The sequence below is a fragment of the Columba livia genome, chromosome 2 (assembly GCF_036013475.1).
Source record: "Columba livia isolate bColLiv1 breed racing homer chromosome 2, bColLiv1.pat.W.v2, whole genome shotgun sequence".
NCBI classification, from domain to species: domain Eukaryota; kingdom Metazoa; phylum Chordata; class Aves; order Columbiformes; family Columbidae; genus Columba; species Columba livia.
The window spans coordinates 149,744,243-149,762,980 of record NC_088603.1 but is presented as its reverse complement, the minus strand read 5'-3'; the positions used below and the strand labels follow the sequence as shown (position 1 = coordinate 149,762,980).

General features: G+C 43.0%; 1 protein-coding gene across 2 annotated transcripts; it reads left to right on the top strand.

Moving 5' to 3' along the window:
- Positions 1–307: 307 nt before the first annotated feature.
- DERL1 (derlin 1) lies at positions 308–17,437 on the top strand. 2 transcript variants are annotated; one of them, XM_065054363.1, is made up of 8 exons: positions 308–649; positions 2,472–2,583; positions 5,806–5,870; positions 8,558–8,584; positions 10,889–10,984; positions 11,674–11,726; positions 12,862–12,972; positions 14,749–17,437. In XM_065054363.1, exons 1-8 carry the CDS (start codon positions 497–499, stop codon positions 14,885–14,887), a joined length of 756 nt encoding a protein of 251 aa, XP_064910435.1. In that variant the 5' UTR covers positions 308–496; the 3' UTR covers positions 14,888–17,437. The 2 variants fall into 2 exon arrangements, with proteins under 2 accessions (XP_064910435.1, XP_064910436.1); XM_065054364.1 differs by lacking the exon at positions 308–649 and adding an exon at positions 731–1,004.
- Positions 17,438–18,738: the final 1,301 nt, after the last annotated feature.

Below are 18,738 nucleotides of genomic sequence, written 5' to 3'. Positions count from 1 at the left end.
GTAAATAAAGTGGTTCATAAATAAAGAGGTTCATAAATAAAGAGGTTCATAAATAAAGCGGAGGCCACGCCTTATAAAAAAATATGTTTTTATAAAATAATGTCGCGTCCTATCGGGCAAATAGCCTAATGCAATAGGACACTTAGTGCGGCTTTTCCAGGCTTAGCGCCGGTTCGCTGGTGCCACCGAGGCCCCCACGTCCCCGGGCCGGCTGCAGGCCCAGCCCGCGGGGTGGCACCGTCACCCGCAACAGCGGGTCGCTCCCCCGTTCGAGGCGGGACTTCCGGCGCTGCCGTTGCCCCGGCAGCTGAAGGGGCGGGGCCGGAAGCGGCGGCTCGGCCGAATTCGGCGGCGCCACGTCTGTGTGGGGGCTCTCCTCCCTGCCCGGGGCGGCGGCGGTGGGAGCAGCGGGCGGAGCGCGGCCGGACTCTCGCTTCTCCCTCAGCGGCCGGTTGGTAGCGAGGCCTCGGCGGCGGCCGGGCGCGGCGCCGGTGACATGTCGGACCTGGGGGACTGGTTCCGGAGCATCCCGCTGATCACCCGCTACTGGTTCGCCGGCTCCATCGCGCTGCCGCTCATCGGCAAGCTGGGCCTCGTCAGCCCCGTCTACCTCTTCCTCTGGCCCGACGCCTTCATAAACCGCTTCCAGGTACGGGCCGAACTACCGCTCCCAGCGTGCCCTGCGGCACCCGTCTGTAAACGAGCCGAGCCGCGGCGCGCTCGGCATTCTGGGAGTTGAAGTGAGCGGGGCTGGGGGTGCGGGCGGGGCCTGGCGCCCTCCGCGGCCGCTTGGGAGGGAACCGCACACCGCGTCGGCCCTTAGGAGCGGCCCCGCTCACCGCCAGCGGGGAGCCGGTTCTGCCTTCCTGCTTAACCTACATAAGGCCTGTGGGCTGGGCCCGGGGGGTAGCGGGTGTTCTGCCCCCGCCAAGGTGACACAAGTGGCGGTGTCTGGCGCTGCCGGGACCCCTGGGGGAGCCAAGGAGGGCTGTGGCCCTTGGCAGGTGCTGTACTTCGGCTTGTGCCTCATTCCGGTGCCTCATTTTTCAGAAGTTGTTTTTCTGGGGAGTGTTCTGGCTAGTGCTGGTTGTTGTGCCCAAGTGCTCTGTACCCATACACCTGTGGCTGTGACTTAGGTGACTTGCCCGGCCTCTGTTGTGAGGTTGTTGCACCAGGGGAGGTTTAGATTGGATATTAGGAAAAATTTCTTCACAAAAGGAGTTGTCAGGCATTGGAACAGGTTGCCCAGGGAAGTGGTGAAGTCACCATCCCTGGAGGGGTTTAAAAGATGTGTAGATGAGGTTCTTAGGGACATGGTTTAGTGCCAGGGTTTGGTTATGGTTGGACTCTATGATCTTAAAGGTCTTTTCCAACCAAAATGATTCTATGTTTCTATTGTGTGGCCATGACTTTGGGAACAGGGGTTACAAGCAGGTATGTGACTGTCCTACACCGCACGTGGCTCTGGAGATGTTAAGATAGAGCTAGAGAAGTGGATGCATTTTTTGCGGCTTCATAGTGTTTCTTGCTTGGAATCTGAAAATTCTGTTTGGGATTGTCAACTTCAGTGCATAGATGGTTGACATAAACCAACATCTGAAGTCCAGAGGTTTCAGATGCACATTAGCTGTATCAAAACTGGTACAAACTGGACATAGTCTTTTTCCTTGCACTGGGAGGTGACAGATTCAGTGTTTTGGTATGCAGGTGTGTGGGAGGAAAGTGAAAGAAGAGCGAAGATCCCAACCTTAAAATGTCTATTATTTGTTCTCATTTTTTGCTTCAGCAAAAAAGACTGAGTGCAAAAAAAGATAGCTCTACCTGTAGTTTGTTTCATGTATTGTCCCCAAGATTTAGTAGCTTAAATGACTGATTTTATTCTTAGTTCTGTTATTTTTTTTCTCGAATGGTGATGCTCAGGATCTCAGTGATCTGTTTGGAAATGCTGCTGATTAAAGAGCTTATTCATAAATGGCCAGACATTTTCTGTCCCTGCCATGTGCTGCCGTGCAGTTGGCTGTGCCCGATATTCATAACTGGGAGACTTTCCAAAGCAGGTGCAAAATGCTCACAGCAGTACATTCTGTCTGAAATGGTACATGAAAGGCCATTGTGTGAATTCCTTGGCATCTGTACAACAGGTGAGAATGGATTCTGTATGGCTGGACCCTTCTAAAACAGGAGATTATTATCCTTGCAAGTGTATCCCTTTTACACTGCAGTAAAGACTCAGTCCTGTGAAGATGTGATGGAAGCAATCTGGGAAGTTGTGGGTGATTTCTGTTGTAATCTTAGTAGCTTTGCTTATCAGATTAAAAAACAAAACAAAACTGTGAAGGCTGCTGAAGCCTTCTGAAGCCTTTCTTCCTTGATTTTGCGAATAATAGATAGTGAATGAAAAAAACCTATGCATACGAGTTCATTCTACAGTATATATTGATAAATACATCTTTTTCTTTTGATCTGGACAGATCTGGAGACCGATAACTGCAACTTTCTTCTTCCCAGTGGGACCTGGAACAGGATTTCTCTACTTGGTGAATTTGTATTTCTTGTATCAATACTCATCACGATTAGAAACAGGTATGTTATCCATGAAATTTTATGTACATAGCGAACTCTGCCTGGAGTCGACAGAGACTAAGTATTGTCAGATTGATCTGTTGGGAGTGTTTGTTGTGATGAGGTTTTGGCTAATACAGACAGAATCATGAGAAAGATGGCTCATCTCTGTGCCCATTGCGTTGGTCAATGGGAAACTGCTCTGAAAACTGATTTTCTGTGAGTTGCTCCTTCCCTTTGTCAGGGAGTCTGTTCACTTGGGATCTGAACCTGTTGCTTCTTCCAGTGGGAGGGCCTGGTGTTTTCTTTCAGTTGTTGGATTTCAGGAAATGAGGGAGAGAGACTAAAAGATGACATTACTTCTGTTTTCTTGTGCCTGATGTCTTTTAACACAGAAGGATAATAGAGCATATGTAGTAGTGGTATGTCAGTCCAGAGAAAATAAGTGCCAGTTTTTCCTTTCTTTAAAAGGCAATGATGCTTACCTGTGTTATTCTATCAGTTATGCTGAATTGAGAGATACATTGTCCAGGTGATGTGTACCCCTCCATCAAATAGAAATGTGAAAAAGTTAAGGAACTAGTTGGATTTTCAGCTGTGGGGGAAAAACTAAGAGCAGAAGAAAGGAGATCAGATAATGGATCATATCTCTCAAAATAGAAGGTGTTGTTACTTCAAAACTGGTTTTATTTTGCATTGCACAGTTCATTAAAGCTAGACAAAAATTGTTTCAGTTGAAATAAATAATTAAAGTGTTTGCAAAGCCAAGCTCCTCCTGAAAGCCAAGAATGTCAGTGTAGTTCTAATGGAGTCTTAGAACTCATCATGTAAGTGGAAATGCATTGTCCCACGACAGAGAAGAGGTCCCCAGTAAACCTGTCATCCAGAGTGTTATGGAATCCCTTTTAAGTCATAAGAAGAATAGCAGTCAAAGGGAGGAGTGGTACCAGATCGTATTTGATTGTTTTCTTACTCAAAGCAGTAGTTCAATAGCTAGAAACAATTCCTTTTTCTCTTTGTAGTAGATTATGGACGCAGAGAGTGCTGGCAGTTATGACATTCTACTGTGTAAGGTTATGTGTAGTAAGAGTTCCTGATTAATATTTGCAAATTTTAAGACATCACTGCTTGTACGTGAACTTACAGAACCCTCCAGTTGTCTGTGCTGTGGCAGAAGTCTCACGGAAGGAAGTAAATTCTTTCAGCAGTAAATTTACATTTTGCTGTATAACACATCTGGATTTTGAACCTGGGAAGTCAGCTGTGGTGTTGTTTGAATCAATGCGCTTCTTCTATAGTACAGTCATTTTTTTCTGGGTATCAATGAAGTTTTTGGTTAGGTCCTTCTGCTTTATGGAAAAAAGCTTGAATCCTTCTGGAAGTGGGAGCTGTGGAAGTGACTGTTAATATGTTTACAGGCAGAAATCAGCATAGGTCTGTGAAACTGCAGAAGTGAAACTTCGGTTCTCAGGGTTGTATGTGGTTTTTGAGCATACACTGGTGTTCCACACGAGCTTCAAATTTAGCTGTCAACAACATACATATGGGTTTGTGCTGTACATGTGCTTTCCTAACAAGCAGACCTCTGGCTTCCTGAGGAGAAGCAGGTTGATGAGTTTTTCTTTTGCTTCTGTTGAAGAACACTGCAACAAATAGGAACAAGAAAAGCAGAATCCATAGAGTTCACTCCTTCGCAGACTGAATGATGAGGTTCTGAGTCTGCAGCTCTTCCCCAATGACTGGACTGTACCCTGGTTCCTACTGAAGGAGACAGTGGGTAGAGCTCACCTTGCCCCTGTGCTGAGTTTTTCAGCAGTCTGTAGCTCAGTTTTCTTAGGTATTACTGGAAGGTCAACTTAAATGGTCGACTTCATAATCTCCTAGATAACGAGAAGTGAAAAACTTTAAGGGAATAATATTTGCTTTGATTTCTTCCTATTCTGGAGGAATTCCTGTGCTGGAGTTTCTACAGTTAGTCAGCTTCCTCTCATTATTTGTTTCTATTTGTTGTATGGCAACAGTAAGGATAAAACTCCAGTTTCTATCATTCTCCAACTTTAAGACTTTCCAAAAGATCTTTTCAGGCTTTTCGTTTTCCTCATCATGTAGCTTGCATGGCTGAACTTAAATAATAAACTGAAAATGACTAAAATATTTTTGTTTAGAGAGGCTGAGTTACTCTAGTTATTCAAAAAAGCTAATGCTTACAAATATTTCTTTCTTTAAATTTTTGGGGCATGTTAAATAGTTGTAGGAAGCCAAACAGTGATAACATTAAGCTGTGCCCTTCTTTCTAGGCATGTTTAATTATTAGCATGGAATTCAGTTTGGTGGTGGTGTGCTGTGTTTGTCACTGTGGGATCTGGGTCTGTTTCAGCAGAATTCTCGGGTGCCTGCGTGGAGCAACATGAAAGTTGAGACAAGTCTTGCTCAAATGGCGAGGTCTGTGTCAGCCTTTTACCACAGTTTGCAGGAGTAAGAGCTTATGATTTTCATGTTTGCAAGGAGCTGTTAGGGGGTTTGTTTTATTTTTTTAACCCTTCTATCTGCCAGGTCTCAAAGTCAACTGGACATCTAAAGATAATTTCATTTAGTGTGACCCGCAGGGAGTGTTACTCTATTGTTTTGTTTCTGCTGTTCTGAAAAAAAATTGACATGTTTAAAATGGGAAATGAGGCAAACAGTTAAGCTTAGATGAAGGAACAGAATGCGCTGCATGTGTGTACCCTCCTTGTCATCTATTCTAATTTTTATGGAGTGTAAAAACTGTGGAGTCTCTTGCATCTGACTAGATGATGCAAAGAGGATGCAATTTGCCTAAGTACGGGCTGGTTTTCACATGACTCGATCATTGAACTTTGTGCCTCTGCTCTGTATTTCCTTACTGTGTGCTTCTGACTGTCAGCTTCGTATGACAAATGGGCTCCAACTCCATTTTGAAATCTTGTGAATTTAAAACCACTTATCTCCAGAATTAAAGTGTGGGTTTTTTTCAGTAGAGCTGTGGTGCGTGCCCTTGATGCAATAGGCTGAAAGGTTTGTTTTGGTTTTTTTTTCTGGTCCTGTAGGTTGTTCTATTATAAGGCCTTTTAAAATTTAAAAAATAAAAATCATAAAACGTAGACTACTTATAAGGAAACTGTTATTAGTTGAGCTTTTCTTAGATTCCTAAAAGTAAAAAAAAAAAGTCTTAATTTCTTATCAAAATTTCATTGCATTTCTTAACAATTTTTTTATTTACAGGGGCTTTTGATGGAAGGCCAGCAGATTACATGTTCATGCTCCTGTTTAACTGGATCTGCATTGTTGTATCCTTCTGCTCATCATCAGACTTTTAGAATATTTTGGTCATTCAATTTCTGTCTAAAATATGTTTAAAGACCACGTTTTGGCAACTTAACAGTTTTAAAATATAGCAAATGGTCACAGGTGAGCTTTTAATCTTCCTGGAAAGGTAGTGAGTGGCTTGCAGGGGGAATATGAACAAGTGTGCTAATAGTATGTAATCTGGGGACTAGAGTTCTGCTTATGTAAAGCTCAGTTCATCCTCTGTGAGCCTCCATGGTGTTTTCTGTGTTGCCTCACTTGGCCCCTTTTGTGGATTGCTAGAGGGGCTGAGAGTGAATTTCATGCGTTTAAGCTGCCATGTGCAAATAGGTCTGATGTCTGCCATTCCCTGAGCTGGAAGTTCAGGTACCTCATGGCGAGATCGTTTACCTGCTGGGTACGAGTCGGCTGAGTCTGTGAGAGCAGCGTTGCAACATCTGTACTGAGCCACCTTCCTGAAGGAGCTGGGCTTGTCAGTTTGGGAATGTTGGGAAACAGCTTTTCCATGAGCTGGGCTGTTCTGAGTTTTGTTTCAGGTCTCAGATACAAAACTGGGAGGAGCTGTTGATAGACCAGGTAGTTGTGGTACCATTTAGAGGGATCTTTAGAGGCTGGAGAAATGTGCTGGTCAGAAATTTCTTGAAACTTGGCAAACGAATGTGCAGAGTCGTGCCCCTGGGCAGGAGCAGCCTCAGGCACCAGGACAGGCTGGGGAATGACAGTCTGCAAAGCTTCTTGGCAGAAAAGACTCTGGGGTTCCTGCTGGACCCCAAGTTGACCATGAGCCTGCGATGTGCCATTGTGGCAAAGGTGGTCAGCAGCCTCCTGGGCTCGGTTAGGCAGAGCGTAGCCAACAGGTTGGGGGAGGTGATGACTCCTCTGTGCTCAGCCCTTGTGAAACAGATGGGGGGGCTGTGTCCAGCTCCAGGTTACCAAGTACAGGAGAGACATAGGACATAGTGGGACATAGGATCTTCAAAGCTCATCTAGTCCAGCCCCCCTGCAATGAGCAGGGACATCTTCACCCAGATCAGGTTGCTCAGAGCCCCATCCAGCGTGGCCTGGGATGTCTCCAGGCATGGGGCATCTACCACCTCTCTGGGCAACCTGGGCCAGTGTTTCACAACCCTCATCATAAAAAAAAATGCCTCCTCATGTCCAACCTGAATCTCCCCTGTTTTAGTTTAAAACCATTACCCCTTGTCCTGTTGTAACACACCCTGCTAAAAAGTCTGTCACCATCTTTCTTATAGGCCACTTTTAGGTCCTGAAAGGCTGCAATAAGGTCTCCCTGGAGCCTTCGCTTCTCCAGGCTGAACAACCCCAACTCTCTCAGCCTGTCCTCACAGCAGAGCTGTTCCAGCCCTCTGACCATTTCTGTGGCTCCTCTGGCCCCTCTCCAACAGGTTGATGTCTTTTGCTATACTGAGGGCTCCAGAGCTGGACACTGTATCCATGTGGATAAGTACCTGATGGGGAAGGGAGTAAAGCAAATGGAGCCCAACATCTCTCAGTGGTGCTCAGTGCTGGGACAAGAGAGAACAGGCACAAAATGAAGCACAGAAAATTCCATTTATATATAAGGGCTGTCAAACACTGGCATGCATTGCTGAGAGGGGTTGTGGAACCTCCATCATTGGAGATGGTCCCATTCTGTCTGTGCTGTTGCTGTCTCCCTGTAGCAATTTGCGGTGGCACAGCGTGTGGAAAAAAGGGAGTGGTAACACCAGAGTGAACCAGATACAGCTCGGAGACCTAGTATGTAGAAATGCTCTCTCCTTTATCAATAGATGAACCATCTCTAGTCACATTCCACTGTATGGAGGGAATTGCTCTTCCTGCCAGTCCTGTTGAGCCACAGCAATACCGAGGCAAGCATCATGGGTTTAACTCTGTTGTTCAGAAAACCATCAGCTTCTTTGTGGTTGCAGGCAGCTGGCTGTGAGCGATTAGATGAATCTGATAGTAACTTGGCTTTCAAAGTGGTTGTTTCACAGCTTCCAGTTGCTTTTTCCCTATGTGATGTAAGGAGCAAGCTGGATGCCTGATCTGGGAAAATGCTTGGTGCCGTTTTATACGCATTGGTGAACTGTTAAAAGCATTCTCATCATACTGAAATTCTTCAGCAACTGTTTCTACTCAGAAGTTACTACATCCATCAGATCCTTTGGGTTCCAAGGTGGGAGAGTAGCATTAATGAAATTATTTCTTTCCTATGACTCAGTGGCGATATATTGATTTTTTTTCTTTGTTTCTTTTAATGGTCTGGTATTTCTTTAGTTAGAAAACCAACGTTTTAGTCTTCAAAAGACTAATGAAAGAATCCAGCTCTTAATGCTGCAACGTGCCTTTATGCAAGGACTGACTGAGTTTATAGTTAGACAGTTTCATGGCAGAAGGTCAGTGCATCAATGAGCCCTCGGGGTAATGACTTGAGCTGGTAGCTTGAAAGGCTACTGAAAAGCAATTATTGAAATTAAGTGCCTGAGCCTCTAGATCATTGGAGGTTTTTTGGTTTTCCAGTGATTAACTTAATACTACACAAACATGCTGGTTTTAATTTTAAACATTAAAGGCCTTTGCATGTGTGTTCAGTGTGTGCAAAGCTTCTTTTTGTCATTCTAGTCCATCAGGTTTTGCTGCGTTTTCCTTAATGGTGCAATGACAGATAACTGGCTTGGCAATGGACATGCAGGTAAGCACGGTGCAGTTTCTTAAATAATAATCTTACGGAATTTTCTGACTACTTACTGACTTTATAGGGAGCATTATTGACATAACTTCAGAACATAGTGAAGCTGGGCTAGCTTAGCTGATATCAAAATGGACTGCTGTGCACGTATTGTTAGTTTTTTAGTTCAGGTCAGCCTCAGCTAGTGACACAATCCCGTATCCGACTGTGCCATTCCTAATTTAGGGAGTCAACGAGAGGAAATCGGTTCTTTGTGCAGTGAAGAAATGTTCAGCCTTTTACTAAAATGGACACAAGATGTCACCTATGCACTGTTTCCTCTAATGAATGTGGATCTGCAGTCTTACTTTTTTAATCTAAAAATGGTTCTTGGGTTCATTAATCTTCTCAAATTCAATGTGCCTTTTACTTGCCAGCAAAAGATCTTTTTTTGTGAAAAATGCAACTTCCGATTCAGATCAAAACTCTGAAGTGCAAAATCACCACAAGAATGATTAAAATAGTGATCTAAAGAACCAGTTTCAATGATGTAGTTCTTTTGACCCCAAATATTGAGGGAAATGAGGGAGTGTTTCTTAGAGACAACAAAGTATCAGATAACTGCATGTCTTTAGCCTGCCTGTGCTTTTCTCATGTTATTCTCTCTGCCACCCAAAGCCAAAGCCTGCATTAATATCTCAAATATTGTGTAACATATTATCTTAGCATTTATTAGATCACTTACCAGGTTCCTCTGGCAGGCAGAAATAGCAATCACGCATCTCTAGTCAGGACTGAGGTCTGTTAAGGGCTGTCCGTAACTTCGCACTTAAACTTTCTTTGCTGTGGGGAAGACCACAAAGTTCTTCAAAAGCATGCTGAAGTCACCCAGACCTTGTATGAATTTTGGACTGATTGTATTGATTTTTGTCTTTTTTAAAAAGGTACTTAAGATGGTTTTATATCTACATACAAAGCATTGCTCAAAAGACAATCTGTTGTTTGAGGTACAAATGTGTTTCCTTAGTAATAAGGTGTTTTAGCTTGTGTTGAGTGGCCTGCTTGAAAGTGAGAAGATAGAGTAGGACAGCTGAGCCTCGCTTCCCATGTCAAATACTTTCAGAAATTAGATGTTACTTTATTTTTCTAGTAAAATAAATGTGTTTTTAATAGACACCCTAAGGTGCTTGTGTGACAAGTCAGACAGCTGGTGCACGGGAGGGCTCGGGGTGCCAGTGTGCCAGCTTTATCCTGGAACCTGTTCAATAGTGGCACCCTCGAAGCGGGGAGTTTTAACCTCTCTTGCAAACACACAAACTGGTTTGTAGAGTTAAACCAGTTTGTGAAAGTGTTGCTGGCAGAGTCTGCCTTCAGTTCAGAAATCAGCAGCTGGCTAAAATAGTGTTTTATATTTGTTTCACTAGAAATAGACCAGTCAGCTAATACACAGTCACAGTGAGGAGGTGTTTGAAAGTCTCACCTTCTGGCATGGAATACGGGTTAATTCCGAGCTCTACCGAGGTGGCTTTGCCAGGGCTGGCAGCAGTCCTCTGAAACAGTGATGTGCTCATGCACCTTCCTGCTGTGGTGCTCTGAGGAGGATGTAGCTGGCAATTTGATGGAGTAACATTTAGATTGATAGAATCATAGAATAGTTTGGGATAGAAGGGACCTTCAAAGCTCATCTAGTCCAACCCCCTGCAATGAGCAGGGACATCTTCACCCAGATCGGGTTGCTCAAAGCCCTGTCCAGCTGGCCCTGAATGTCTCTAGGGATGGGACATCTACCACCTCTCTGGGCAACCTGGGCCAGTGCTTCACCACCCTCATAAAAAATTTCTTCCTCATGTCTAGGCTGAATCTCCCCTCCTTTAGGTTAAAACCATCACCCCTTGTCCTGTGTTAACAGGCCCTGCTAAAAACTCTGTCCCCATCTCTCTTATAGGCTCCTTTTAAATCCAGAAAGACCCTGGGTTGTGAATGGGAATGGTTGTGACACAAACACATCACTGTGCTGCAGGGTCCTGCTGAGCAGCTGGGGAGAGGGGAGATGGCCACAGCTGCTCTGTCACTCAGTGCAGGTTGGAGCCCTTTGCTTTGACGTGGTCGTGCAAAAGAGAATGACCAAGCAGGTTCTCCTGTGTAGCTTTCCCAATAGCTTTTGAACTGGTGGCAAAGGTTATGGGGCAATCCGTAAAGATTTTGCTGATGGGTCGTGCTTACAAGTCATTTTTGAAACGTACAGCTCCTGATGCCTCTTTAAGTTTCTCAGGTTTCTGTGAAAGTGATGGTAACTTTTTGCCCTTTTTCTTTTTTCAAACATTGCAGTTGCTGATGATTCCACTCATCATGTCAGTACTTTACGTGTGGGCCCAGCTGAACAGAGAGATGATTGTATCGTTTTGGCTTGGAACAAGATTTAAGGTATGTCAGACAGGATATTGGAAAGATTTCTGCCTAGAAGATGCACATGACGGGGGTGGCAAAATATAAATATTTTCTCTTATTAAAGATGTCCTATGCTTTCACATAGCTATATACTCCTTGGGATGCAACAAAGACATATTTCTGTATGGTCTTCCATATGCTGTCACGCAGCGTGGCTTTACTGAAAAGATGCCCTGACAACTGAAATTCACTGATCTGAAAAGAGGAAAAAACACCTGATAAATATTAACCTGGATAAAAGCTGAATGTAGCAACACCGTAGAGAGAAAATGTTGATAAATTGTTCTTTCCTGTGCGACCTCATCTGCTTCTGCCAGATCTTGCAGTGAGAACTCTTTGGAACATTGTTTCCAGACCTTTTCAAAATCAGAAGTGTTAGGACTTTGTTTCAGATGTAAGTACGCTGCGGAACATAGAGTGCAAAAGAAGCACCTACTTATAATGTTTAAATGGATGTTATTTGTCTAAAAATTTGTTACTGATTGCTCGCTTTGGGGTATCCTACCTTGTTAGGTAGCAACTGCATAAGTTAATATATCAGGATTTGTGGAATGCCAAAACCACTGAAATAATGGTAATGATTATTAGTGCAGTGGGAAGTTGAGCAGATTTGTGTTCTTAATTTGTACTTAGAACTTCTCTGTCTCCGTTGCCTTCCTTTTTAGGCCTGTTACCTTCCGTGGGTCATTCTGGTATTCAACTACATCATCGGTGGATCGTATGTATTTATTTAATTAGCAAATCTGAAGTTATAAAAGCTTTTATGGCTATTGAATTTACCGCTGAATTCAGAAGGTACATTAAAATAAGTCTTAAGGTTAAGTAATCTGGCTGATAATGCTCAGTCGTTTAAGATAAAAGCAAAGAGGAGATGTGAGTGTGAGAACTAGATAATGTAGGTGAGGGAAAAGTAATAAGAATTTGGTTTATTTCCTAGTAAATCTATGCATTAGGCTTTTCCTTACCTAAAGAGCAATGCACAGTAAAGAAAGATGTAGGACCACCTGTCATGACTGGTGGTAAGATCAAATTTAGCTTGACTCTGATAGTGCTGCTGCTTCTTTCCCTCACAATCTTGCCCAATGTGATGCAAAACAAGGGAAAATGGCAAAAGCGATCCCACAGAGTGATGTGTTAGCACTGGCTGAATTCACTGGTCTGTCTTGCATTTCTTTGAGTGAGCTCCGTGATGCAGAAATCCCCTCTGCGCACGGTCTTCCCCACCAGTGCCCTGCGTTGGTTGGGGCCTCTTGGTGCCGCTATAACACAGTTACTGACAGTAACAAGTTACGGGGTTGATTTATAGAAGGAGGAGATAGTACAGCAAAACCAAATTCCCTTTCCTGGCTCTGCCTCCCACTGACTCATCTGTCACTTGGGAAAACTGCTTGCTGTTTGATACCTGCTGTTTCTGTGCATGATGGAAGATACTCAAGGGCCTCCATTCAACAGTGTTTGTTGCAAAATTGGGAACAAACCAGTTCAGTACAGCAGGAGTCACGTTGTCCAGTGAAAACAGCACTAACTTCTCAAGCTCTGCAGACTATTATTTTAGACACTAATAGCTGTACGGTCTAATTCCCTGATGTAAACAAGTATATAATTGCATTTTCAGTGCAGGCTGTAGAGAAGGCTTGGAAGGGAGGGCGGAACAGCCTGTTGATGTGTTGGCACTGAAGGCTGGTGCTTCGAAAGAAGTGACTGCAGAATGCTGAGAGAAGGGAAATTGTCTGTGGTTCCTGGCCTTGGCAATGCCCGTGGCAGGTGAACAGCAGTAGCTGCCAGCAGATGGGCACTAGTTTATTTTCAGAGAGGACAGCATGCCAAACAGTTCTTTTTCTTTCGCCTTGCAGAGTCATCAATGAGCTGATAGGAAATCTGGTTGGACACCTGTATTTCTTCTTAATGTTTAAATATCCAATGGATTTGGGAGGAAGGAATTTTCTGTCCACACCTCAGTTCCTGTAAGTTGGCTTTATTCTTTACCTCACTGTTTATTTGGTCCAATTTTCTGTATTGTTCAGCAGACAAATATTTGCTGGGATTATAAGGTGTAAAATACTTCACTGAATCAACCTGCTCTAGACTGTCACATTGACTGTGCTGCTGAGTCATCAGAAATGTTGAGTTTCTTGTAAATGGCCCATGTGCAATTCTCTGTAACTCTGATGGAAGGCTTGTGTCCTTTACCCACTCTTAAGAATGAGAGTCATAGTTCTGCTAGTGAATTGAACTGTAGTAAAGAGAACTCCATAACAATTATCACATGGTATTAAAAAGATTGTTTTCTCCTGTAAATGATCTGTTGTCTGTTTTTCAACGTATCATTACAGTAGCTGCCAATTCAGCAACCTGTAACAATAATAGGAGTCAGCTGCAGGTTTGTTCAGGGCTGTCACATGTGTGCTGCTTTGCAGTCAGTACCAGTAACCTTGACTGAGGCCGCGGGTCTTGGCTTCTGAAATAGTTTTTCTTGCAATTTATTCATTGTTTTGGTATTGAAATTCTACGATCAGAAGCCAAAGTTTGTATCATCAGTTGCCTTTTTCCTCATTCTTTTGGGCTGTAAATATTTTTTTTCTCTACCAAAGTTTAGTTGGCAACTCAATTAACTCCTTTTATAGCATAAACTCTTAATTTAAAGATTCAAAGTTGAATTACAGTTATACTTCATGTACAAGTTCTAATGAGTAGGGAAGTATTATGTTCTACTTTTGTGTTTGGAAGCCTTCCTGGTAAACCTAATTTTCCATAAAAGACTAGAAGACAAAAATATTGTTTTAAAATGTCGTTCAAGGTAATAACAGAGCTGAAACTGCTGTCAGTCTTGTTGATTATGTGCAATTTTCCTGATTCCTCATATGTACATTTAATTTTTCTCTGTATTTGAGGAGCAGGAACAGAAGTATTACAAACATCTCTAAAAAGGGATGAATTCTGCCTTTGCACTGTAGTGTTTTCTTAAAAAAAGAAAGATGCTGTGATGAATTACAGGTATCTTTAATAAAATAATGAAGAATCTTTTCTATACAGAATCATTGTTCTTTTAGAGAGGAATCTCATTTTTATGTCTGGGCCTCAGATTTTCATGGTCAAATTCAGCAAGGGTTTTGCTGGGTGTAACTTGCAGAGCTGAAATGACTCTGCATTGATGGCATCCCTTGCAAAATGCGGAAGCTGTCTTTTAGATCGCTTTAAGTTGGATTATAAGGTCTTACAGCTCTGATTTGCTTGAGCTTGATTTCAGACAAACTATTCGCTCGAGCCTGTATCCCTTCATCTCTTTGGTCCCCGGTTCCTCAGCAGCGTTTAAATGCAGAGCAGCGAGATGGCTGGATGCTGTGATAACAGGAGCTTTATAACTATTGAGAGATGCTCAAAGTGATTTGGATTTCTAAAAATTATTTTTCCAGAAGAAAAGGGAGAGAAGTTAGGGGAACTCAGTTCGTATCACAGCATTTATTCTCAACAATAAGGCTCCTGTTATCATCTGTTTTTTCCCCTGTGTTTGGACTGTTGTATATAACCATATCCCAGAGATGGAAGTTCCCCAGAATCCCCATTACTCAATGTGCCGAGGGCTTAGATTTGGAAAGAATTCTGTGAAGTACTGCTGGGAAAAGCCAGTTGTATTGAAAAGTCTGGCAGCTAACAGGAAGTGCATGGAAAAGTAGTCTGGCATTTACTCCCAAGGTACAGATGTTTATCAAACTCTCTCCTTCTCTCCTGGCTTGTCCCAGGTACCGCTGGCTGCCAAATAGGAGAGGAGGAGTGTCGGGGTTTGGTGTCCCACCTGCCAGCATGAGAAGAGCCGCAGAAGAACAGCGAGGTGGTGGAAGACACAACTGGGGCCAAGGTTTCCGGCTGGGTGACCAGTGAAGAACTCCTGCCCTTGGAAAAGAGCAACTCTCTGCTTTCAATTGGATGTATGACCGACCCTTCCTGCTGCAGAGCATGCTTAAGAACTGAGCTCTCTGTAGTACTGTTGGATTTAACTGATTAGAAAGAATTTTTCTGCTTCAAGAGAAAATTAAAAGCTCCAGAAGGGAAAAATGTAGATCTTGCTCCAGGTTAGCCAGTAGTGTCCAATCTGATTCTGCCATTAAAAAAAGACTTCTCTATACAGTATTGTCTGTCTGTCGCAGTGGACATCCATTATGCCGCCTTGTTCTGTGATGTGATGGGACAAGGTAATGGTTTCTGTCTCACCTGGTACGTTAAAAGCTTTGTTGTCCGTGGTAAGGTAAGAATTCAGTGTGAGATGGATGGATCAAGCTAAGCCCAAAGTTAGGAAGCTGACTTTTTCCATAGCTGTGCTTAAGTCGCAGGGTCTTTGGAAACATCATTTGATATCTCTCTGCTGCACTCATAAAGCAAAGGGCAGATGTTTAATTTCCATTATTAAGCTATGTTTTGACAGGAGCTTTTTCTTACCATGCAGCATTTGTCCTCCCTGCTACAGCACGGGATGGGCAAGACTGAGGATAAGAGGGTTTTAATTTGAAATGGCAATAACAGATACTTACAGAATTGAAATCTCTGGACTTGTCATGGCGTATTACAAGGCTTGCTCTGATAAAGCTGAAGTTGTCTGGCTTGGGGTTTGTTTGTTTGTTTCCCCCCAAGATCTGTGAATTCTTGTCTTCAAGGTTTCTATTTTGATTGCAAAATTGGGTAGCACAAATACTACTTAAACTAGCAAATATAACATATTGTGATTAATGTAAAGGATACTGACTGCAGCATTGTTTAACTGATCTTCATCTTTCTCTTAAAAGCTTTAAGATGTCAAGGAATCAAAGCTGGAAATAAACTTTTCCAGGATCAAGATACAATAGACCAGATTGCTTTACTACAGGACTCTTTCATTGTCAAATAAGAAATTATATACACTGTTTGTTAGTATCTGTACATTTTTGGTAAAACTTTTTTGACACAGAGAAGGAAATGATTCTGTACAGTAGTTTTCCTCGTACTGGGTTCCCGTGGGCAGAGCACAGGGCTAAGATGTGGGAAGCTGTAACGCTACTGACTCACCGCATGGACTTGAGCAAACTTCTTATCTCAGTTTTCCCAGCTGTCAGGAGGATTCATAGTTGTTTCACAGCACTTCCCAGAGGTATAATAGCTGTCCCCAACTCCCCTAGGTGGGAGCTGCTAGCGAGCGAGGTGAGGCTTAGGCCACATAAATGAAAACACTTAAGCTAGGAACACAATTACTCTAGGCTTAACCAAGGGTTCTAAGTTGGAATATAGTTGCTCCCTTTTCATTTTATAGTTGGAGGAAGAAGAGCACCATCACTAGGATGAGATTCGAGTCTTTGAATTACCCTTTAGCTTTTATCTATCTTTTTACTGGGTAGATAGGGCACAGAAGGCTGTCCTGCCCTAGCTTAGGTATCTCAGGTATATCTATAAGTAGATGAAGTGAATCTGGGCAAAGCATTTTTATTACTACTTTGTTTCTTCACTAAACCTGGGTTCTGAAGGTTTAAAACTTGTAAATACTAAATGATGTGAAACTTGGGGGGAAAATAAGCAGTCAGACTGGAAGTTTTCAGCTGGCTTGCTTGAAAAAGACACGTGCTCCGTTTCTTCACTGCAACTCAATTTTGTCGATCTGGCTTGCGGAAAAATGTAGAAAACTGGTTATGATCATATTGTGCGTTTAGGTTTTACAAGAACTTGAGTTCAGAAATCACCGGCCATTTTTGTCCAGTGATGAGTTTTAAAGATGCTCTTGTCTTTTTTGTATAAAATGGTAGGTAGAAAAGAGGACTGCAGTGCTGTAAATACTAATGTCATTGACCGACAGCTGTTCTTTGATGCAAACTTGAAAAGTCTGAGAACCATCATTTTTATAGGAGTCAGGATGCAGCTGGTCTTTTTAGTCATAGTAATATCGCTGTCTCCAAAGCGTTTGTCTTAATTTTGAGCCAGGACCTAACTGTTAAGTGAAGACGCAATGGTTTGCGACTCAGCTAAATCCTCGACACATTCAAACTGCAGCACGTGTTGCACAGAAGGCCAGGAGGAAGGTTTAGGTGGGAGGAAGGATGGCAGAAGTCATTGTCCTGGCCCACTGCACTGTGCTGGTCTTGCTTTCTAGTCCATCCTCCTCCTCTAAATTAAGAGGAAAAGGTTTGCAAGGAGAAGAGACTTCTGATAAGTCTTGATTAGCTTGTGAACTGCTTCAAGTCAATTTACTTTGGTTTATGAAAAATTCACTTCAGAATTCCATATTACGAGCTCAGTTTGTTCATTTTTCACTTGTTGCTCGACTTGAAGCACTGTTTGTCCTCCAGTGTACACTGACAATGGCCGTCTCATGTTAAATGGGTACCTCATTTCTTATTTTGTACAGATAATTTCCCTTTTTGTAATCAATTTTTTTGTTGGCAAAGTTTTAAATTAAAGTTTTAATCTCTGTTACTGTCTCTGTTTTGCTAAATATTTCAGCTGAAGACAAGCCTTGTGGTCTGCACATCTCTGGGGAATGTCTGACAGCTGCACTGTGACGCCACCTCCTGCTGTTGATAAAAGTACTCAAGAAAATGACCTGCTTTTGGGTGGGAGGCTTGTCTTCTCTGTTGGGTTGCAAAATTGTGAAGGCATCGACTTTGTCTCTGTTTATCTCTGAGTTTTGACAGTCTGTGTCCTTCCTGGGCTATTACCATTTTACAGCTTTTTTTTTCTATACTCATTTCATTCTTTATTGCCCCATGGGAGGAAGTATCCCTCTGCTCACCCTCGAACTTTGTGGGAGTGATAGAGATCACTTTTCCCAGAGTAAGCTTGGTATTCTGCAACACCGTCTCTGTCCAGCCAGATGTGCACAGCTGTCAGAATTCCTTACCTCAGCTGATTTGGAGACACACTGAGCATCCTCTGAATGACTCTTCCGCTCCTCATCATTCATGTGACTGCACTTTTCCTGGTTGATACCACAGAGGCACCAAAGATCACAGATGTGGTGCCTAAGGCACCATGTGAATTTGTTGTGCTCCTCGAAGTGGAAAGTCTTGGTCCACACTAAGTGCACCCGGCAGAGCAGCATGGCCAGCGTGTGCCTCTTGATTTTGCTCTAGCTGTGTGAACAGTCAGCAGAACAACCAGGAATATAACACCAAATGCTTCTAAATGGCTTCATCTTTCATTGCTCTTGCTTTGTCTTGGCAACAGCTCCTCTCTCGACGCAACTTGGTAATGTGGTGTTGCCAGTGGCTTAATGAGAAACTGGACCTGTTGCTTTGTTGTGCCATCTAATTTTTGCATTAGGAAAACTGAGAGGCTTTAATTTTCAGAACAGCATACTGTTTGCAGTGCAGCACAAGGTTCTGTCTGTGTTTGTAGATCACGATGTACCTTATCAGGGAGGAAAACTGCTTTGCTTTGACGGTTGAGAGTGAGCTGGAGAGACACACACTCGTTTACAGCCTGAAGCTTCTGATACCACAACTCACGTAATGGCTTTGTAATCCTGTTCGGCAACTATAAAATGAAGATGGTTTATATTCTCCCTTGTTCTGTGCTAGGATTAGGATTGATGGATCAATTTTTGCTTGCTGTGGTATGGCAGAGCACTAATTTTGGTGAGGGTGTTTTTAGCATTGCCACTGCCTACAGTAGTAAATTGGCTTTTCTTGTTTTGTGCATCCCTAGATTCTTATTGTGCTATGGATGACAGTAGCAATGCAGCTTGAAATCCAGAATTGAGTCTATTGTCATGG